The sequence below is a fragment of the Panthera leo genome, chromosome F2, assembly GCF_018350215.1.
Source record: "Panthera leo isolate Ple1 chromosome F2, P.leo_Ple1_pat1.1, whole genome shotgun sequence".
NCBI lineage: Eukaryota > Metazoa > Chordata > Mammalia > Carnivora > Felidae > Panthera > Panthera leo.
Window position 1 is genome coordinate 29,300,193 of NC_056695.1, and position 22,967 is coordinate 29,323,159.

A 22,967-nucleotide genomic window follows, 5' to 3' on the forward strand; every position below is an offset into this window, starting at 1 on the left:
AAACTACACTAGTATCTGGTTATTCCAGAGAGCATATGCTTAAATGGTTGACCATCGTCCAACCGTTAATTACAAAAATAGGAATTCTAGGTCGCGTTGTAGGAAAATATTGATTAATGACATTTTTTTAAAACATAAATAATCCACATTCCTGGGTTATTTTACACCCAGAGCATTTTCAGTTATTGAAGTCGTGGAACATTTGGGGGTATTGAGCTCTTTCCTAAAAATCTAAATCTATTCTAAAGCTTTCTACCAGTGATCACAGAGGTTCCCCAAACAGTCGGGATACTTTGGAAGAAGGGGCTTTGCTATCATCACAGGGCTTGGTCAAGTCACAGTCATTGATTTCCAATTAGCAGAGTATAGGATAAAAAGGCGAAAAAAGCAAAGCAAGGGTTTGTAATCTGCAAAGACATGCATGCTGTTTTTGGAGGGGGGCAGTTTATAATTCCACTACACTTGTAGATCCCTGAGGGGTAATCCCAGCTCTGGCACTGCTGGCCCCAAAAGCTCTACCATTTCCCCCTTTGTCTTGGCCACATGTGCCCAAAGCATGGGAAGAGGGCTCCGCCAGGGTGAGGGGCAAGTGCTTAACAATGAGAACTGGAGTAGTTTTCTCCTTGTGTAAACACCAAGTTAAAACAATTATACCTTGAAGGGGCCACTTTCACATAACAGAGGACAAGTCCATTCTCATGCTGTATAATTGTGGGCGGAGGCCAGGGCCCAGAAAAACTAAATGTGAAGCTCTCTTCCTCTGTCCTTCCATGTTGGTTCTGATCATGCAGCCGGCACACCCCGTGGACGGGCCCAGTGGGCAGGTGACTTGCGTGGAGGCTTTGAGTCCAGGTGAAATGATTAGGTATCTGCCTTGTCATTCTTTCTTGGCGAGTCTGTTCGAGTCTTTTGTGATGAGCGTTGCAGGTTGGGTGCTGACTGACCTGCCGTCTGAATGATCACCCAAGACTGTTCAGACAGATGGAAATTTTTCTCCAAAAGAAGAGGGTCGCCTCACGGAGCCTCCCATATGAGTCGTAGTGATGTTTATCCCCCTGGACCTTAACTGAAGAGTGAGAAATCAGCACAGAAGCAAAGGTGCTTAATCTGGAACTTCTGGAGGCGAACATACATAATAACAGCGTGGCCTCAGTAAGGTCACACCAGTGGACACAAGGAGGTTGCCAAGAATGGGGAAACGAAACTAATCACCAGAACAGGAACTGTTCTCTTTAAGTTCAATTTCTTCTCGAGAGTCCTGGTTTTCCTCTTTAGTCAGAGATGTAGAGAGAATTCAGAAGAAAACAGATGAGCAACTTTTATTATTATTATTATATATATTTTTTTTTAAAGAAAATTTTGTTCTTTAATGACTGCTCTCTTGCCTTTTTCAGGAGTTGCTACTTTCTACTGTGGTGAATCTTCTGAATTAAAAATTTAGGGAACCGCCCCTAGTAAGTAAATGTAATAGTTAATCGGACTCAAGCATTGAATTCTTAACATTTTCATAACATAAATAAAGGGGATTCTTTCTTTGGAAGCTGGCAGTTAAAAATTATGTGAATGGCGCCCACTATGAAATAACTTTTTTTTTTTTTTAAACGAGGACCTTAATTTGAGCATCGAATTCACAGTCTCTACCTTCTTTCAAAATCTGTAGTTATTTTCTTTGGGAGCCTCAGCTTTCTTCTTGTTCACTCAGCCCCGCCACTGACCTGGCATTGGTGCTAACCATTGCAAAACGGACTTCTTTTCCTGCAGAGGAGGAGAGTCCTCCCCCAGCACTGTATTTCCAGACAAATAATACAAGTCTCATTTATCAAAAAGCCTGTTACTGAAGTAGGTGGCAGGCCATAATGGTTTAGGCCCCTTCTAGCTCCATGACTAAACTTCCCGTGAGTATCCTAACCTCATGATGTGAAGCCTGGCCAACGACAGGGCGAAGGCCTGAAGCAGCCTGTTCATCGCTGGACAGCATTTTAGTCCCTCATGGTGACAGAAATCTCAGGTGTTGACGGTGTTGTTTAAATTGCATTCGTATTTTAACGTGACTTAACCATATTACCAGGTATTTCCAACTTTGAGTTGACAGTACCTGTTGATTGGATCATGAAAAGTTCTAATTTTGAGCTGCTTTAAAATTTTCTGGCATCAATTTGCCTTTAGATGGATAATAAGCGTTGCATGTTAGCAAAATAATTTTTTTTTCCCAAGGAGTCAAAACGTTTACTCAGAACATCACATTAGCTAAGAAACTCCTGTAATTAACCACTTAGATGGTGGGAACTTAGGGAGTGGGGGCACAGCAGCACCCTAAAGGGATACAGTCGGGAGGATTGAGTTTGCATGTGACCGTGTGAATGAGTATGCTCTTTGTTTCCATGCGGAAAGATGGACTGAAAGGATGGGAATGTGGTGGGTCCCTGGATCTTTTCAGGGTTAGTGTCTGGAAGACTAAGGTCTGAGCCAGTGCTTTCCAAGCGCTTCCCCTCCTCCTTTTGGGCAGTGATAAGGCTGACTCACAGATTTAAGACTATTGTGGGTTGGCCTTGGAGGTGATCCTAAGTATCCCTGTTGTGCCCTGGATGCTTAGGAAGGTCAAATGAAATAGTGTCTCTGAAAGACCCCTACTTTATTATATGTGTGAAAGGGTTAGCGACGATGCCAACACCATCAGGACTCTGGTGTAAGACACAGCCGGAAGTCACTTAGTCCTCCCAAGCAAAAGCAGCAGCTTCTAATTTTTTCCATGACACATTTATTCCCATTTCGTCTTTGCCCTCGGACAAAGATACTAGGGTTCTCTATGTGGAAAAACTCCACTTTGGGGTTAGTGGATATTCTAAAGTACCTACCAGGTCTGAAGCCAGGATGTTGCTATATGGGAGATGAAATAATGGAAATTTCACCCTGGAATGAAGACTCACGAGGCAGGATGGAGCGGGAGGGAGTGTGGAGGGGCTGGCACAGGGCTTTGGCACGAGGAGGCAAAGTGGGCTGTCTTCAGCTGCAGGGGCTCCTGGCTGCCTTCTTGAAGGCATAAGGCTGCTCTTTGCCAGCCCCTCATCACAGTGGTCACGGTAGTGAAAACTGAAGTTGGGATGACAGTTATTCAATCAATGCTTTGAGGCCTGGCCTGGGGGGGAGCTGGATAGTACTTCAGCGTATTTTGATCAGAGGCAAGGCTAGTTTAAGGATACTGTATTTTTATATTCAAGTCTTCCATGAGAATGATTTCTTTGATTTTAGTTGCCCAGATTGTGCCCATAAGTGAGTTTGTGGGGCTGAGGGAGGAAGTTGACCCGATGGCCGTGGAATGTGAGATGTGCCTTCCTCAACATCTCCCACGGAACGCGAGATGAAACCGGTGGCCGAAGGCTGCCATCTGCCCCGTGTGGGTTCTCTTTGGTCTGTACAGTGTTGGCCAAGAATTTGAGTTAGCTGTCAACACTTAAATGTCACGTAACACCGTATTTCCGAGTCAGAAGATCTAGCAGCCCTGGGCCTGATTTCTGCATGGTTCTGATTGTCTGGAGCTGGGTGCCCCATGCAGTGGGTGCATGGGCGGTCTGGTTCACAATGATCCCTACCATTCTGTGGTGTCCCTGTTTTGCCTGATCTGAATTGTTCATTTACAGATACTGCCTGGCTTTTCTAAGGCTTCTGCTATAAACCATTAGGAAGCCTCTATTGAAAAATGAAGCAAGACTCGTTTGCTTCAAAACCATAGAGCAGTGAACACTTCTTGGGGATTTAATGCTAACAATGGAGATATTCAAGGGACTATAAAGATAGAGATTTGCAGACTGCCTCATCTCAGAGACCAGGAGCCGAGGCTGTGCGTGGTTTTCCCTATCTCCGTGCATTTCTAGTCCTCATGGGTGCACATTCTAAAAGCTATTTGAAAGCAAGGTCTGAGTGACCCTCTGACCACTCCACAGGAGTTGCCCAATGGATATACGGTCATTCTATGCCAGCTTGTCTTTTGATGTTATCTGCATACTGCTAATTAGTTTTTGAGTTACTGACATCTTAGAAAGAGAAGATGCTTTATTTATTTATTTTTTAACAGTGAGTGGGCTAGAAGAAACTGTACAGCATTATGAAATGGTTTTGGCAAAGCTCAAAACTATTTGTGCAGTTAATAGACTCTCCATGGCTCTCTCCCTTGGGAATACAGTGACTTTCTGATCGCAACCTGGCATGTCTGTTCCTCTTGTGAAAAATCAAGCACTTGCTTTGATAAGAAAATTAAAGTTATTTAGTTAGTGCTGAGGAAAAAATTATCTCAAACACCACTGATCACCTAAAAATTCTATCTTTGGGCTTACAATACCATGATTTCAGGAATTACCAGCAAATGATAGTTGCTAGTTAAATGCAGGTTTGTGGTAAGCTGGTCTTTGTGACAGAATCTCATTTTACACTAAAGAATTTAAAGAATGTTTCTCCCATTGCTTACAAGCATATCTATTAATATTTTCCCATTTAAGATACATATGGTTGATTCTTAAAGTGTCTTTTCCCATAATCCTTTGAAAACACACTGGCAATGATAAAAGGAGTAGCTGTTGCTATCTTGATTCTCTTGTAATAATCTTTCCATCTGATCTGCATTTCTACCCTTGCTGCAGAGGGTTAATTGAAAAGATATGCATCAAAAACACTTGCTTAAAAGAGGCATAGCCCTTTGTTTGGAGAGCAGGAATTGCTTATAATATTAAGACTTCCTGTCTGGTAAGTACTGTATTTTAAAAAATAAGCTACAATGTATAAAACCAAGGTCATTTCCCACAAAATGTTCATGTTCTTTGTGATTACAAAACACTGCATCTTGTAAAATATTTCCAGTTCTGTTTACTTGAGAAGTACCAATGCTTATTATAAAAGTGTCATGTCTCTCCGAATTGTAGAAGCCTAAAGCAGTATATTTCTTGTCTTATTTGGAAAATTAAGTTATAATTACTATTGTATTTAAGATTACATTTTGATATAACACATTACCATTGTGATTCTCAGACCCACATGAGAAGTTATAAAACATGAGATTGTCTTCAAAAAAAAAAAAAAAGCAACTATTTACAAAATAGGACCAGAAGTAAGATTCCCACTTTGATTTCTGGTCCTACGATAGGTACACCTTTTAAAGCATGTATATCATTGGGTATGGGCTTTTTCAGAGTCACTCGCAATAAGCAAACCGGTCGGTCTTAAATGCAGTTTATACTTCCTTGCTCTCTTGGTGTGTATTACATAGTGATACAATTGGTACCTAAAAGTGCTAATCTCATTTTATTTACCAACTTCTGCTTCGACAAGTTACAATGCAAAAAGACACAACGGAACAGTTCCAGTAGAGAGGAATCCCCACAGGTATGAGGAACAGGGAGAGCGTATGTGCCGCTGGTAGGGTTATTTTCTTAGAGAAATGAAATTTCCAGTTGACCCATGTACCCAGCGTCTTCTCCAAAAATGATCCACAGCCTCATCCATATTCATGAATTCGGCTCTGTTTCCATTCATTTGTATGCACAAATCCTTCCCTGTCTTCATACAGGTCAATGCTACAGTTGATGTGGGCAATAGAAATTCTACAGGGTCATGAGAAAAAGCAGCACCTTGTCCACAAAAGTCCATGGAAGTTTGCTCCTTAACATGCTATTAATGCAAAGTGCACGTCTTTAACACCTTCGCCTACAGAATTCTGTGTACAGTCATCAACCGGGTGATTATGAAAAGGAACACTGAGGCTTCGGACTCACAATTACATTCAGAAAAAGCCTTACACCAGTCTGTGAATACCCACCAGGGACTGTGCCTGTGGTTCAAATGTCAGCCTTAGACTGCAGGTCAGCTACAAAGAAACCGCTCGTTTCCATAGAGCACTGCTCCTCAAAAAGTTGACATCGTCCACTTCATGTAAATTTGTCTTGAAATAATTATCATGTTCGTTAAAAACAAAAATACCACCCAAACTGTTCTGACTGGGAAAGACTCTAGAGATAATAAAAGTCTTTCTAAGGATCTTCCAGATCTATCTTTCACATACCCTTTAATTTTCCCTGAGGAAATGAATATTATTTACAGTATTTTGCTACTATTCTCAAGGTATCCTCTCCTATATGTACAGTTCTTGCCACCTGCCTCTAAACATTCGCAAGTGAATGCTGCTCTTTTGTTTTCCGGTGAAGCCGGATGAAGGAGGACTCAGATCAGCCGTGCTGGCTACTACGGAACCCAGGGCGGCTTTCAAAAGCGTGGCTTGGTGTGACACCGCAGGCAGCCGACTTAAACGCAGACAATCTTGAAATGGGATCGAGGCATTTCGGTCTCAGAAATCTTTTGCACCATTCGTGTGACTATTTCTTTAAGAAGATTTTGGAAAGCCCAGGAACTGCAACACCCATCATTCTCTACTGAAAGTGTTCGTCTGCAACACAGTTGTGACTGGACAGGGAATCACCTAATAAAGGGCACCCCGGTGCACGGAGCTGCTGACAGGCACTTCACCGCGGAGCCCGCACCCGTTCAGAAACCCACTGCCTTCTTCCTGACCCTGGCTTTCACCAACCAGGAGAGGAAACTTTCCGGCAAGTAAGGTGGAGGGAGGTCCGTGCCCACTGGAGATGTGCACGGGAGTGGCAGTTGCTCCTGGAGGGACGACATGACAGCTCCCTCCGAGGTGTCCAGGGACAGTCACCACTGGCCGATCAGCATTAACAAGGTGAGTGGGAGCCAGATGTCCATGGACCTCTTGTGTCTCCTCTCTGGCCTCCAATCCACCCACTTGCTACCTGGGTGTCTTCTCCAGCTTGTCACACTGCTGCCCATAAACTGGGTGCACGTCCTCTGGGAAGGACTAAGGCTTAAAACTACTGCTGGATGATGAACTCTCTTTGCAGCTACCTGAAGAATGCCTGTCCGTTATTATGAAATGCCTTCTTAGAGATGAGAACTATTTTCTGAAGGAAGAAGGATCAAGGGAGAGAAAGGTCAAAAGGCTAGAGCACGCCTTATTTAGAAATACTTTGGGTCCAGAATCCATAGTATGGCCATTCCTTTTGAACAGACAAGTCTCTGAGATCCGTGGGATGGACGGAGCTCTGGTTAACCAGCCAGCATGCTATGGGACTGCCCTTTGCACCCACCCCCTGCCTCCCCCTGCCAAATGAAGACATAAAAGAACGTGGTACCACAGGGATGGCATAAAACGAATGTCGGGCTTAATTTGGCACTTAATTTAGTTCCAAAATATAACAAAATGGCTGTATGTCTTTTTTTTTCCTGTAATTTTGGCTTTTACAATCAGTGCTGTATATTGCAATTCATAGCTTTCTGGGTGGCTTGCAAAGAAGTTAGTCACTTTTTTCCCAAGGCCAGCCAGGTAATTTTGATGGGTCTCTAGTTATTACGTGCCTTGGTACAAAAAACGGATGTCTGTGTGTGCAGGAAGGGACCGACGGTCTGTGCACACCTGTGCCAGAGAAGAAAGTACCCAGAGACCGGGGCCAGTAGGCAGAAAGGAGTCCCCACGTGACTGGGGATGCAGAAGAGTAGGTGTAGAGAAGCCTTTAGAAAGGACAAGAAATCCCAGGGAAGATGCATTCAGCTGTACGCTTCTGCTTATACCTGTGCGTTGGCAAAAACCCAGGTAAGGACTGAGCGTGGCTCCTCCAGGCCAGAGCTCAGAACGAATCATGTGCTGCATCTCTAGGGCGCAGCCTCAAAACCTCCCTCCAGGACAAAGACCTCTCCTTCCCTGTGTCCCAAAGTTCTGGGAGGTGGGGAGGATAGATTTAGCCCCTCATCACTGTAATTGTTTTTGATGAGGGACTTAATTAATCCAAGGATCAAGAGCCAGGGAGATTTGCCGAAGAGAAAAACCTCTGCTCTAGGATTGCATCCCAGCCATCATTTCAGTACACGGAGAACCTGCTCGAGTGGCTCACTGGCTCTGGACTCATTGTGGCCACGGGGCAATCCACCCACAGCTCAAGCCTCCCGGACCAGGCCAGAGGGAGCATCATGTCACAGCAGAGGGTGCCTGTAGGGAAGCAAGAGGACTCCAGGGAGGAGAAAAGACATGCTGGGGTTGAGGATACGAATACACTTCTGCCCTTAAAAAAATATGCCCTTTCCTGGCTGACTTCATAAATACTAAAACACACATTATAGCTGGTGCTGTGGCTACTATTGATTGGAAATCATGAAATTAAACATGATTTTCAATTACCCATGAAGGTAAAGGAAGCTCTTTTCCTGCTCTCTTGAAATACATGTTTTGAAGAGAAAAATAAATGAAGGAGGAAAACAGGATCTCTTTTGAGGAATAATATTTAAAAAGTCACATGAAAGCTTACAAAATAAAATTGCCAAAATCTATGAATGTATAAGTTGTGGCTATTACACTGTGAAACCTCCTTCTATTTCCCTTGCTTCTAAAAGGAAAAGGAGTTCTGCTATTCCTAACTGACTTCTTTCAACTCTAAAACAAACGTGTATGTACAATTTCTAAACATATATTAACCTCTCCTCTGTGCAATTTCACTGAACATTCCTATGGCTGATCGTCGGCTCCCCATCCTGACACAGTGCATCCTATAAGGTGCTCTTAATCCTTTGCATAGGTATAGGAGAAGTAACTCTTTAGCAGGGCAATCGAGAGTAGGACAGACAGACAATGAGCGTACATATAGAACGTGACAACTACTCCCTCCCCCACACAACTACCACCAAAACAAACAAACATACTAGGCTAGGAAACCTGCTAAATGCAACACAGTGCAAGCCCTGGTCCTACTAAATTGAGAGATTCCTATACCCACATGCATTTTCCTTTTGGTGTTCTGTACGTTCCCCTCTGAGCAAATTCTAAGCGAACAGTGCCGGTATTTGAATAAGAAAAACAAAGTTTTGGACCTTCCATGTACTCAGATCACGTTTGTATTGTCCATCAACCCATCTCCCAGACATGCTAAAGCATAAAACCTGTGAAAGTGCACTCAGAATGGATGTCGGTTTGCTGACTTCACATGTCTTTCTGAACAGAGGGGGATGTGTTAGGCTGTACTCCGCTGTCTACAGCAAACCTGCTGGGATAGTCGGAATTCTCTACCTGTTCTGAAACCAGCCAGTGGTGGGGTTTTGAGGGACGGCCCGACAACCCACTAACCTGGCAACAGCACTGTCACACAAGCAGTGACAAACGGATCTGTGCTGCGGCTCGTGTTGCATCCCTGAAAGAAGCATCGAGGCTTACCCAGGTGGCTACCTGTGCCAGTCGTTGATAGAGCTGTGACAGGTAGAGAATGAGCTGAGCCACCTCTCGGAGGAAGGGCTTCTTAGAAATCTGAGGAAGACTCCTAGATATTCCCAACGTTACAGCGGGATGTCCTGAACTCAGCTTCAGGGTCTGAGGTCTGCTGGTGATCTCCGTTCAGGTTTATGCCATCTGGGACCCTCCAAGCCACGGTTCGGTCTGGGGCCATTCTTCCAAACACAACAAACAAACAAGACATAGAAGAGATACCCAGAGTGCTGCACTTTCCGGCAACACATCATGATGTGCACTGCTCCAGGAAGTCAAATGGAAAACAGGGAAAATAGTATTCACGATGAAAGCAAGTGTTGTTCTCTGTACAAATGCTACTGAATAATGCGTTGCTTTTTTTTTTTTTTTTTTTTTACTATGTCAAAAAATCTCAGAAATGGCATTATTCAGAAAGCTTATCAAAATATGCCTCCTTTCTAGGTAAAAGGGGCTTTGTTGGTTCCATTGCTACGGAAGTCCACAGTTTGCAGACCTAGGCATACTGCAAAAAAAAGCTGACTTTTCTTTTCAAGGAAAAAAAAATAGTTACAGCCGCTCCAGGCTGGATTCTGAGCAGGAGCAGTGGAGGGTGGTGACCTTATTTTTTTTGCTGTAATTCCACCAAGTTTCCTGGAAGTGCTTTTCCTGGGCTTCAAGTGTATTTTGTTCAGAAGCAAAAGTGCTTTCCCAAACCCGCAGTGGAAGGCGAGGGCAGCAGGGCCCTGGGCCGCCTGCTTGGTGAGCCTCTCTCCTCAGTCAGTGAACCTCTGGCAGGCTTTCTTCCAGCGGCAGGCTGTGCACCACATGTCTCGGTTCTCCATGCCGTAAACCTTCCGGCACTTCTTGCCTTCTCCCCTGGGCTTTCTGTAAGACAGACAACGAACGTTTATTCTGTGGGACTGATTCAATGGGCATTCATTCTACGGAGGCCTTGAGGTCCCTTGAAAGAGTAAGAAACAATGTTAAGAAACAAAGTAGGGGTTTTTACCAGCTTTGGACTTTAATGTGCTGGATGTTTTCACGGCCACTACACTTAGCTATTACAATTTGCTACCACAGCTCTTTAATTTTTTTTTTTTAATTTTAGAGAGTGAGAGAGTGTGCGCAAGCAGGATAGAGGGGCAGAGGGACAGAGGGAGAGACGGAGAGAGAGAGAGAGAGAATGAATCTCAAGCAGGCTCCACGCCCAGCTTGGAGCCCAATTTGGGGCTCGATCCCACGACCCTGGGATCATGACCTGACCTCAAATCAAGAGTCAGACGCTTAACTGAGCCACCCAGGCACCCACAATTTGCTACTCTAACTCTTAAGCTTCTACTTGTTCATTTGTGGGCACATCCATTTGGCCATCTTCATAAAATTGAATTAAGCAAGTAAATACAAAAAAATACCAGTAGAGAGGTTTCTTCTTTTACATTTTAAATAGGTACTTTCAAGTGCTCTCTTGCTTTTCAAATTTCTAGCATTCTGGTTAAGGGAATCCTGAGGATTTTCTCCTTGATCTGTACATTAAAAACTATACCTTATAGTTCTCTTAATACAGAGGTTAGTGCAAATATGGCTTTAAATAGACCCAGTAATCACCAGTACCTATTCTGCGAGAAAACTCACTGCAAACTGTTACCACAAAACAATAAATCTTCATTAATAATATCTGGGTGGGGAAAACCAAGGGAACAAAAGAAAGGGTGTTTTGTCCATTCCAGAGAAATTTTATGGAAGATCGTATGTCTGGTTTCTCTCTTCCTTGCTGTTCTTCTCTTTCTCAGCAGATTCCCTCGAGATGGGGAGTGTGGAGCTTCAAGCAGTCATACCTCAGGCTGACCGTCCCTCTGGGTGGCGAGGACAAGACGGTGTGTGTGTGCTGTCTCTGCTCTCCCGTGCCCACCGGACGATTATGCGTTGGTGACACCTGGTAAGTACATGGAAAAGAAAGTTGATGGGGCGGGTTCTCCTCACTGTGCATTTATTTAGCCCTTGCCACATGGGCCATGGCACCTGACCATCAGCCACAGAAATGAAGTGCTTTGTTCACAGAGACACAGGTTAAAGGTGAATTTAAATGCCTCCCCAAACAGGAAAGACTGGACAACAATCAATACTTCAAAAATCTTCATGACTTCATGCGTGCATTCCAGGTTGCCCATAGTAACATATTTTCACTTGTATAATATTCCAAACCTTAAAGTATAGTCTCACCTATTGTAAGGCTTATGATCTACCTTTGAAAAAAGGCAAATAGCTAGAGAGGTGAAGAGAGTTATCTCAAATTAGAAGGCTAGTCAATGGGAATACCACAACGTGGACCTTGGCCTCCTGTTTGCTTTAAGAGATCATTCACACCCCCTAAATAAAGGGCTTCTTGCATGAGACATCCACACAGCAGACTGTAGGATCCAAACAGGAATAAAGTCTAGAAGCAAAGAGCCCAAGAAAGTCAAGAACAGAAGTCATCTATTGACTTTTGAAATACTTACTGAGCATTCGCTACGTGCCAGGTTCGCTGACAATAGTTTTCATTTTCACAACTACCCCACGTGGTAAGTACGATGCTTGTTCCCACCTTATAGATGAGGAAACCCAGGCATGGGGAGGTTAAATAACTTGGCCAAGGTCATGGAACTTGTAATGGCAGGGCCAGCTCTGTGTTGAGCTCTACCTGATGCCAGAGCATGTGTTTCACCCTGTTACACCTCTGCCTCTCAGTCACAATAGCAGGAGGGCCTCTTGTTCTGGATTCCTCTGGCATTTCTTACCCGTCCCTTTGCATCACCTGCTCTCATAATGCTAAAGATCTTCCCAGCACCAGGGATTCTCAACAGCTACAAAAAAAGAATTTTTATAAGAAAAGATAAATGGTATTCCAAGTAAATATATGACATTGCCATAAACAGAAGTGCAGACCTTTAATGAATTTAGAAACTTAATTATCTAGACGCCAACATGGCCACAGAAGTACCAAAGTACCATGACCGACTGACAGTAATGGGAACATTCCTAAAGCATACTTATAGGACTGAATTTCTCTAGTATAGATACTAGCACTTTTTGTTTTCTTCCAATTCAAAGGAATATACATCAGTATTATTTTCCTAGACATTAATTTAAAAAATTAAAAAGCTAAGTAAAAACCTAGCAGTTTAAACCACTGTTGCTATGATTCTGAATTATTCTGTACCATTGGTCTTTACTGTTTTGCTAAGGCTGGGTAGGAGTGAGGGCCAGAAGAAGTGAGTTAACACACATTTTTTTTTTTAAACAAAAGCTGTGGAGTTCAGTATATGCATTTGATTTAGACAGCTATGTAGGCCTTTCCAGGAGCTGAATCTACCCTCCCCCCACCTACTCCACATCCCATCCCTGACCAGTGTGCATAGCAGCAGACCAGAGGGAGTGAAGGCTTCAGAGTTCACAGCCACCAGAGTGATCTAGAATGTGCTCATATGCATTGTTAAATGGTCAAGACAATTAAAAAAATTTAAAAATTGTAGAATTCATAGAATCTGAAGAATACTGCCTTATTAGCAAGAGAACTAGGAGAGGTTTAGTTGACATGACATCAGCTGGGGATAATGTGGAAGGTTCTAAATTGTGCAGAACTGCCACACCCCTGTTGTGTTGGGTGATATGAGATGATAGGGTGCTCTTCATTCAACAGGTATTTATGAAGTACTTACTATGCACCAGGCACCGTTCTAGATTGTGGGTACCTAGCTGTGAACAACCAAGTCTCTGCCCCTATAAAGCATACATTCTAGTGGGGAGACAGACAAGAAATACAAACACATAAGATCATTTTAGTGATGAGTGCCTAAAGAAAATAAAATAGGCCAAGAGGCAAAGCATCATCAAGGGAGAGGACGTTTATTTATTGAAGGTGGTGAGAGAAGGCCCCTGAGGGGTTGCCTTTTATCTCCTGGGCACTCTGGAGAAAGGGAGCACAATGGCACAGGCCTGCAGGTGCAGAGTGCCAAGGGGGCCAGGAGACACACGGTGTGCAAGTTGGGGGTGGGAGGGCAGGAGGCGGTAGATTCAGGGCAAGCCTCCTGGCTGGGATGGACGAATTTTAGGTGAATGTCATTCTTTTTCTTTTTTATGTTCATTTATTTTTGAGAGACAGAGAGAAAGAGAGAGGGAGCGCATGCATGAGTGGGGGAGGGACAGAGAGAGGGAGGGAGAGAGAGAGTCTCTCTCCGACTGAGCCAGGCATCCCTGAGTTGAACATCATTCTAAGGGCCAGAGAAGTCATTGGAGAATTTTAAGAAAGAGAGACGTCTGATTAATGCTTTGGCTCCTTTGAGAGTGAATTGGAGACAGTATGGAGAGAAGCCCTGCAGTCTAGTTTAGAGGCTTTTGCACTATTTGGGGGGAAAGAATGTACCGGCGATTTAGACAAGGGGGTGGCAGTGGTGGTGAGAAGTGGCTGGATTTATGGCAGGATCAGGCAGGATCTAGGACTCGGTGAAGGATGGGAAAAAACGAGGACAAATCTTTAGAAGAATCAGGGATGCATCGAGAGGGATCAAGGGGGAGTCCTAGGTGCTGGCCTGGGCAGCTGCAGGGACGGTGGGCCACTTACAGACATGAGAAAACTGGTGGTGTGGTTGGTTTGAGAAGGGAGTGAGGTCCAGGTGTTTGAAAATTCCAGGAACACCGTTTGAGGAATACGGACCGACTGCAGGAATAACCCCTCTCTACAGTCTTTATTCCTGCCGATGGCTTTCTTAACTTGGGAGTTCTGGACATGTGTGTTATTGTCCTGTCCAGCAGCGACAGACCTGGGTTTTCCGGGGCACGACACAGGAGAAACCAGGACCCACATCACACGCTGGCGTGTAGATCCGTTCTGCGTGAGGATCAATATGACCTCACTTGTGGGTTTTTCTCGACAAGTCTAATAGCAAGACAGTCACGGTTCAGCTTTTCATTTTAGTGGGGGCTGCAGGTGGGACAGAGAGGTGGTGGCCGGTGTAGGGAACTAACGTGTATTTAGCTCTCTCCAATGTGAAAGGCGGGCTACTAGGTGATTTATGATTTCTTTTCATCCTCACAAAACCCCTGCAAGGGAGCGCTGTTATCTGCATTTTGTAGATAAGATAATTTAGACTTCGAGCAGGGAGGTGGCCTGCACAGCATCCCAGAGGAAGTAGCAGTAGTGGTAACTTGCCGAGCGCCTGTTAAACCAAGTGCCTGTGAGTGCTATCTGCTTTCATCTCCACAGCGACCCCAGGGTAAGCAGCACTGCTGTCATTTCCACCTTCTCAATAAGGAAGCGGAGAAGTGAAGTGAAGTAAGCCACCACACGGTAAGTGCCGGGGCGGCACCTGAACACAGGCTGTCTCGTACCGGCTGACGCTGGAGCTGTTCTGAAGGAACTAGTACGGGCCCTGCTCCTTCCGTTCTTCCGTCCTGCCACGCCGCTGAGGGAAGCGTGGTGTGCGCTGAGATAAAGCCCTGCGCAGCATTACTGTGGCCCTCTCTCCCAGTGGTCTCCACTTGTCAATTCTTATCGGCTTTATATCTTAATCATTTCTAAGTTCTATTTGGGGGCATGTTCTATAGAGTACATTTTATTTTTTATTTTTTCTAGAGAACAGATTTTCTTTGGTCCTTAAGGACTCAGCTCCTTACGTGGGCTTCGGCGGAGGTCGTGGGGCAGCGCTTCGTGGGGCTCATCGGGGTGGGGGTGTTTGGTCCTTCCGTGCTTCACACGGGCTGAAGACTCCCGGCAAGACTTCCTTGCTGTGAATGCACATCTCACACAGTAATGCAGTTTCCCACACAGCCTGGGAAGCATGGAGGACTGTATATGCCTTAATCTTTCTGCTGATTCGATATGATTTCAGTTGAAAGAACTTCAGTCTGCAAAAATCATGGCTAATCTCTCTCACAGGTTCAGTATATGTGTGTTATATCCGTCAATCCCAAATAGAGAGAATCCACTTCTGACCTCTGTTTTACAGCAATGAGACACGTCCCAGGCAGCAATGATCGTAAATGCTCCACAGTGTCAGCCAGTGCCAGGCGCTGTGCTCAACGATACAACTCTATGAGGTAGATTACAGTCGAGGACATTGATTAAGAGAGGTCATGTGACCAGCTAGAGGTCACAGTTTGTAAATGCCAGAGTCAGGATTTGCATCTGAGCCTCAAACCAGAGCAATAATAAGAATGTTGTGTCCATCTGTAAACACGTTGGGGAAGGTTCGTTTCTTTGTGGTTTTCTATCTCTCAAATGGAAGAAAACCACATCCTTGTCTTGGTTGTAACCTCTTATAACATACTATTCTGAATTTCTGAATCCTCCTCCATCAAGGTGTTAAAAAAAATACAGGTAAATATCTAACAATTAAGCATTGCTATTTTAGGTTAGGAGACCCTCCTTTCAGCCTGAAGCCTCCAGGAATGGCCTTTATTTTATTTTATTTTTTTAACGTTTATTTATTTTTGAGACAGAGACACAGCATGAACGGGGGAGGGGCAGAGAGAGAGGGAGACACAGAATCGGAAGCAGGCTCCAGGCTCTGAGCCATCAGCCCTGAGCCCGACGTGGGGCTCGAACTCGCGGACCGCGAGATCGTGACCTGAGCTGAAGTCGGACGCTTAACCGACTGAGCCACCCAGGCGCCCCAGGAATGGCCTTTAGATAGCAGGTTTGTTAGCTCTTGCTTGCCTGGGCTTGTTATAGACTGCATGTTTGTGTTGTCCCCGCCCCCCCCCCCCCCCCCCCCCCCCCCCCCCCCCCCCCCAAATTCATATGTTGAAGCTCTAATCCTTTGTGTGCTTATATTTGGATACAGGGCCTTTAAGGAAGTAATTAAAGATAAATGAGGTCAAAAGGGTGGGACCCTGATCCAGTAGGACTGGTGTCTTTATTAGAAGAGATACCAAAGGGCTCTCTTTCTACCCCACCCCCTGCCCCCACCAACAGAAAAGGCCATGTAAGGACACAGTGAGAAGGTGGCCCTCTACAAGCCACGAAGAGAGCTCTCACCAGGCATTGAATTAGCCAGCACCTTGATCCAGGACTCCTAGCCTCCAGAACTGTGAGAAAATACATTTTGGTTGTTTAAAGCAATCCAGTCTGTGATATTGTGTTATGGCATTATGGGCAGACTCATACAGGGGCCAAAAACTCTCAGCTTTTTGTCATGAAAAGACAGAGAAAAGATGGGGCGCCTGGGTGGCGCAGTCGGTTAAGCGTCCGACTTCAGCCAGGTCACGATCTCGCGGTCCGTGAGTTCGAGCCCCGCGTCAGGCTCTGGGCTGATGGCTCGGAGCCTGGAGCCTGTTTCCCATTCTGTGTCTCCCTCTCTCTCTGCCCCTCCCCCATTCATGCTCTGTCTCTCTCTGTCCCAAAAATAAATAAAAAACGTTGAAAAAAAAATTAAAAAAAAAAAAAAAGACAGAGAAAAGAATGTAGATAATTAGAAGAAAAGACGGGGTCATTCGGGAAAAACAGCTCAAAGAATGCTGTAATTAATGAGGGTCTTCTGCCTACCTGTACATTTGCAGCCTTCGGCTAGAAAAGAGTGAACCTCCAGTTACATTTGTAAATACGCAGAACAGCCTTCTCCACCACACCTCAGGGAAGAGGTCTTACCCAGGGAACTTATTAAAGCCCAGTGTTCAGGAAATCTAGTGTAGGCAAATGAATAAATAAAATCCTGCAAACCTTGGGATTTCTCAGAAGGAGATTATTTCCATTCTCTAGGAAGCATATAAAAGCTCCCCCCCCCCCCACCAGGTCTCCAAGATACGGCGGGGAAAAAAACCAAACCTTAAATGGAGCTGACAACCTCAGGGCATTTGTTTTGGGGTACAAATAGAAATGTGTTCTTTAAAGAGCATTTTATAAAATGGAAACTGCTTTGTTCTTCAGTTTGGATATGGTTGAGGCCATCACTAACACCAATTCATTATAATTGAAAATGTTTAAAGCTTCTGTCTGAAACCCTTACTACATTAATTTAGAAGGTAGGAATTCATATGCTCTTAAATTCACCCTGGCTCCCCATCTTCTAGGGATGGATTAACTTTCCTGGACAGTTGTTGGCACCTAGTCAGTGGACGTGTGCCAGTCTTGTGTCTGTGTGGCGTGGAGTTGTAAGATCCAGCCTTCAGTCAAAGGAGACACACAGTATGCACCCACTTTTTCGTTTTTTTAAAGATTTTTTTTTTGTGTTAAAAAAATATTTAGTTTTGAGAGAGAGAGAGAGAAAAGTGGAAGGACAGAGAGACAGAGAGGGAGACAGAATCCCAAGCAGGCTCTGCACTAAGTGCAGAGCCTGATGTGGGGCTCAAATCCACGAACTGTGAGATCATGACCCAAGTTGAAATCAAGAGTCAGAGGCTCAACCGACAGAGCCACCCAGGTGCCCCGTACCCACTTTTTTTTTTTTTTTTTAAAGGATTGATAGGTAATTTAGCAACATAAAGAACGTTTTGAATAGTGAGCTTTCTTCCTAGGGTAAAACAAAGCCTTGGAAAATAGCATCCCCTCCCCATATCTTTATTTTTAAATAGGAATGGCTGCTAAGACAGTCTAAAGGGTTGGCCGAAACATTACACAACCAGATAGATTGAGAATTCTCTGGTGAAAGAATAAATCAGAAGCTAAATTGGGATTTGAGTGGGATACCTAGTTAACCTAGCCACTCTATATACTTTACGTCAAAGTTCTTGTCTAAAATGTCCCTGGTAACCAATGAAATTAGGGACTTTGAAAAATCTAGGGCATTGAGATGAAGGTGGAGATAGACACCGTGTTCACAGCAGAGAAGATTTCACTGCTGGAAAATAAACAATAGAAGGTGTCCTGGCTGGTATCTTACTGTGTAAGACATTTAGGAACTCTGGAGGACATGTAGCTAGTACAAAACCACTCAGAGTGATTTCTCTGTATTTCAGAAGGAGATGATTTAATTAACAGAGCAAAGGCAAAGAAATTGCATTTTGGTTGGTCACAGAGGTAACCTGAAAAGAAGCCTGAACTGGACTGTTCCACCCACATGTTACACTTGTTTATACACCAGGTAAGCAATATGGTGTATACTCTTGAAAATTCTTCTCAAATCAAAGATAGGAATTAACAGGATTCAGAACAGTGAGTTTCTATAATTCTGTAATTATAGCTGCCTTTCTAGGTTAGAAGGGTTGTCTCAAATGTGATATCGAGAACCACTCTGGGTCTTTTTATGTCTACTAAGAAAAAAAAAAAGTCCCCCAAAGGACTGATTGCTGACCTCTGACACCCTCTTCAGTAGATCACTGTTCTTGCCAGGAGTAAAACTGATACTACCATTGGATGAGGCAGGCGACTTTCATAATTACTCCAGACCCTCGATTATTATTTAAAAATCAAATTCCAGGAGTATTTTCTGGACTCCACAAATTCCCAAATTGCTGCCAGCAGGATGCTTTTTATTGTTGGCTATTCTCCTTGGGAATTTAATAAATATTCATCGACAGAGCACAGCATAACTGACTGAGCCGCTTTCATTTTTATCAGCCCTGTAGGAGGGCTTAGTATTTTCTGGAAACCTCTGGGAGCTGCCAGTGGTTGACAATAAGAAGCTTTTGTGAGGTCCTTGGGGAGAGGGCGGAGAGGCGAGAATAAGGTTAATATCTGTTATCATAAGCCACTTTGTGAACCTTATCAGGAGTTCTAAACCACTGTGGGCATCAACAGTGTGTAGGCCTGTGGATATTCTGTGATAAGCTATAAAAGACCCAATATATTTTTAAAGGAATGGTTAGGAATCAAGTTAATTCATGGTGATTTATCAGACAGCAGTCACTTAATATGTCAAATCAATTCTTATATACTACTAAAACCTGATTGCATAGTTCAGCACTCATTTATTTTCAGAGTATCCATCAGCATGGATTATTCAAGCTTTGGAGGAAAAAACATTATTTCAATTTATGTTATTTTTGGACTTCCAAATTGGCATACCCACAAATAATAATTTCAGAGTCATAAGTTTTATAAAGTTACTCATAATGGTAAATATTATTCATTACAGGGTCTTTTTCTTTTATTATGTTCAGCATCTGAGTTCAGCTATTGATTCTACAGAGACTTTTGGAAACATACAACTATGCCACCAACACAAAAAATCTTGATATATTTCTAACAACTTGTTTATCAATAGCTGCAGGTCTCTCCTAGTTTTCCAAAATGCCAGTCATCACACCTTTTTCACAGAGAAGCTGGGCTGGTCTGGGCTATGAAACACATTGCTGAAGAGTTTACAGATACCAGTTGAGAAATTGAGTACTTCTTGGGAATGCAAACTGGTGCAGCTACTCTGGAAAACTGTATGGAGATTCCTCAAAAAACTAAACATAGAACTACCCTATGGTCCAGCAATTGCACTACTAGGTATTTATCCACGGGATACAGGTGTGCTGTTTCAAAGGGACACATGCACCCCCGTGTTTATAGCAGCACTATCGACAATAGCCAAAGTATGGAGAGAGCCCAAATGTCCATTGATGGATGACTGGATAAAGAAGATGTGGTATGGAATATTACTCGGCAATCCAAAAGAAAGAAATCTTGCCATTTGCAACTACGTGGATGGAACTGGAGGGTATTATGCTAAGTGAAATTATTCAGTCAGAGGAAGACAAATATCATATCACTTCACTCATATGAGGACTTTAAGACACAGAACAGATGACCATAAGGGAAGGGAAACAAAAATAATATAAAAACAGGGAGGGGGATAAAACATAAGAGACTCTTAAATATACAGAACAAACAGGGCTGCTGGAGGGGTTGTGGGAGGGGCGATGGGCTAAATGGGTAAGGGGCTTAAGGAATCTACTCCTGAAATCATTGCTACACCATGTGCCAACTAACTTGGATGTAAATTATAAAAAATAAGTAAATTATGGAAAATAAAAAAAATTAAAAAAGATATAGAGTACTTCTGGCATTGTGAGTTTTGCCGTTTCCTTGCGTGTTTTGACAATTTGTTCTCCAAATTTATGTTCAGCTTTGACCAGATTTCTGGCTTTTTATTTTTCTACTTACTGGAATGCCTGTGAAGGTAACTGGAGGAGACTGCCAAGAAATGCTGAAGCTGCTGCCGTTGGGGGTGAACTTGGCCGACCCTGGAATGGTCACAGGGGGCGTGGCCTGTTACACAGAAAACAGAACACTGTTATGAAAGAACATTTTTCCTCAGAGTCTTAAGCCATCATTGCCTAGGTAGGGCCTCAAACATGATTTCAGCTGTATTAATAACTTAGACTAAATATCCAACAGGAGGAGATTAAACATAGTCAAAGAGAATAGCTAGAAATCAACTTTTTATGTGTCTTGGCAGTCTAAGGAATAAAAGGAGAAGGTTTTTGATTATTTCTGAAAACAGATTTTATTATACATACATATACTTATTTTAGAACATATAACTATTTGTGTGAAAAACACAATGCCTCACTATCAAATTGGGAAATAGTTTTATACAGTGATGCTGGGTTTGTAAATTGGTACAACATTTCAGGAGGGTAATTTTTTAATTTTTATGAGGATGGTCACTGCTGAACTATGTATTATGCAAACAACTGGAAACGTAAATGTCCAATAATAGGGAAGTGGGTAATATACCCGCAGAGCCTGATGTTGTTGAAGAATACCCACTGGCATGGGAAAATGTTCATTCTATATTAAACGGCAAAAACAAAGCACAAGAGAAACAGTACTACAATAAATTCCTTTTTTTTTCACATTAAAAAAATTTTTTTTAATGTGTATTTATTTTTGAAGGAGAGAGAGAGACAGAGTGTGAGTGGGGGAGGGGCAGAGAGAGAGGAAGACACAAAATCCAAAGGAGGCTCCAGGCTCTGAGCTGTCAGCACGGAGCCCAACACAGGGCTTGAACCCACAAACCGCGAGATCGTGACCTGAGCCAAAGTCAGACGCTTAACCACCTGAGCCACCAGGCACCCCAATAAATTCCTTTTTTTTTTTAAAAAATGAGTGTGTGTATATATATATATATACACACACACACACACACACACACACACACAACACATTGAAGGACATACAAAAAGTATTACCCAAGGGGCTTTCTTGTTGTTGGGATTAGGGGATGAATTTTCTTTATTTGCTTGTGCTTTTAATATTTTCTACGCTAGGGACGCCTGGGTGGCTCAGTCGGTTGAATGTCTGACTTCGGCTCAGGTCATGATCTTGCTGTCTGTGAGTTCGAGCCCCGTGTGGGGCTCTGTGCTGACAGCTCAGAGCCTGGAGCCTGTTTCGGATTCTGTATCTCCCTCTCTCTGCCCCTCCCCCACTCATGCTCTGTCTCTCTTTCTCTGTCAAAAATAAACAAACATTAAAAAAGATAATATTTTCTATGCTGGACATTTATAATGTCTACGAACAGAAAAATCCCAATATTATGAATAAATGGTTTGGGAAGGACCTTTCAGATCACCTACTGCATGTTCCAACTGTCATACAGATGAGCAAAATAGTTTCAGTTGGTTCAAGCCCATGATTTTGAGCCAGTGTTTCTAAACGTAACACTGACAAACAAGAAAAATTATTCTTTTTGACCAACATAACAAGAGTCACCAATGAGATTTATTGCATCTACTACTTCATTTATTTTTTATTTTATTAAAAAAAATTTTTTTTTTTTTAACGTTTATTTATTTTTTGAGACAGAGAGAGACAGAGCATGAACGGGGGAGGGTCAGAGAGAGAGGGAAACACAGAATCCGAAACAGGCCCCAGGCTCTGAGCTGTCAGCACAGAGCCCGACGCGGGGCTCGAACTCACGGACCGTGAGATCATGACCTGAGCCGAAGTCGGACGCTTAACCGACCAAGCCACCCAGGCGCCCCTGCATCTACTACTTTAATAATTAGCTGTATTCCATTGCTCTTGAGTGTAAGTCTACTAAATACATATCTGAAAGCCTCCCCCGCAGGTTTAGTTTTAATAATTATAAATACAGGTGCTAGTGACAGTGGTTTTGTAACTGGCACCACTGGAAAATATTTTGGCAATACACAGCAAGATCCATAAGCTGTTCGTGTTGTATCCTCTGACTCGGTAATTAGTCTTCTGGGAATTCAGAAGGGAAAAAAAAGGTACTGGCACACAGGTTTCACAGTACAGTTAGTAATGATCGTGGAAAGACTGGAGAGGCTAAAAAGTAGACACCTAACAATAAGAGAACGATTAAAACAAATTTGGTGCCTCGATTTAGTCAAATACTATTCAGTCATATGGAAAGTGTTTATAAAACAAAGGTAGGAGAACACAATTAACAAGTACAGACAGGAGATTTTTTAAAGATATTGCATAAGGCAGTCTGAGAATTATGGAAAAAATGCTCTCTTAAAATCTGAATATTATGAAATGTCATTAAAACAAATCAATGTTTATTTTTTAATTTTATATAACATTTGTTTATTTTTGAGAGACTGAGAGAGAGCATGAGCAGGGGAGGGGCAGAGAGAGAGGGGGAGACACAGAATGTGAAGCAGGCCCCAGGCTCTGAGCTGTCAGCACAGAGCCTGACACCAGGGCTTGAACCCACGAACCGTGAGATGGTGACCTGAGCTAAAGTCCGACGCTTAGGAGCCACCCAGGCCCCTCAAAACACACCAGTGTTTAAAAGAGTAACTG

The 22,967-nt window shown here is 43.3% G+C and overlaps 1 protein-coding gene and 1 long non-coding RNA gene across 3 annotated transcripts in view; one reads left to right on the forward strand and one right to left on the reverse strand.

Moving 5' to 3' along the window:
• Positions 1–4,833: 4,833 nt before the first annotated feature.
• Positions 4,834–22,967, reverse strand: part of ZNF704 (zinc finger protein 704) — a 233,163-nt gene continuing 215,029 nt past the window's right edge. For both annotated transcript variants that reach the window (XM_042923611.1, XM_042923612.1), the window contains exons 7-9: positions 20,355–20,459; positions 11,125–11,222; positions 4,834–10,174 (exon numbers count right to left, since the gene is read on the reverse strand). In XM_042923611.1, coding sequence (XP_042779545.1) covers positions 10,063–10,174; positions 11,125–11,222; positions 20,355–20,459 — 315 coding nt within the window. In that variant the 3' untranslated portion in view covers positions 4,834–10,062. The remainder of the gene's footprint in view (positions 10,175–11,124; positions 11,223–20,354; positions 20,460–22,967) is intronic.
• On the forward strand, positions 16,180–19,468 carry LOC122210733. Its single transcript, XR_006198198.1, has 3 exons — positions 16,180–16,356; positions 18,221–18,345; positions 19,339–19,468. It is a non-coding gene; the product is annotated as an uncharacterized LOC122210733 (long non-coding RNA).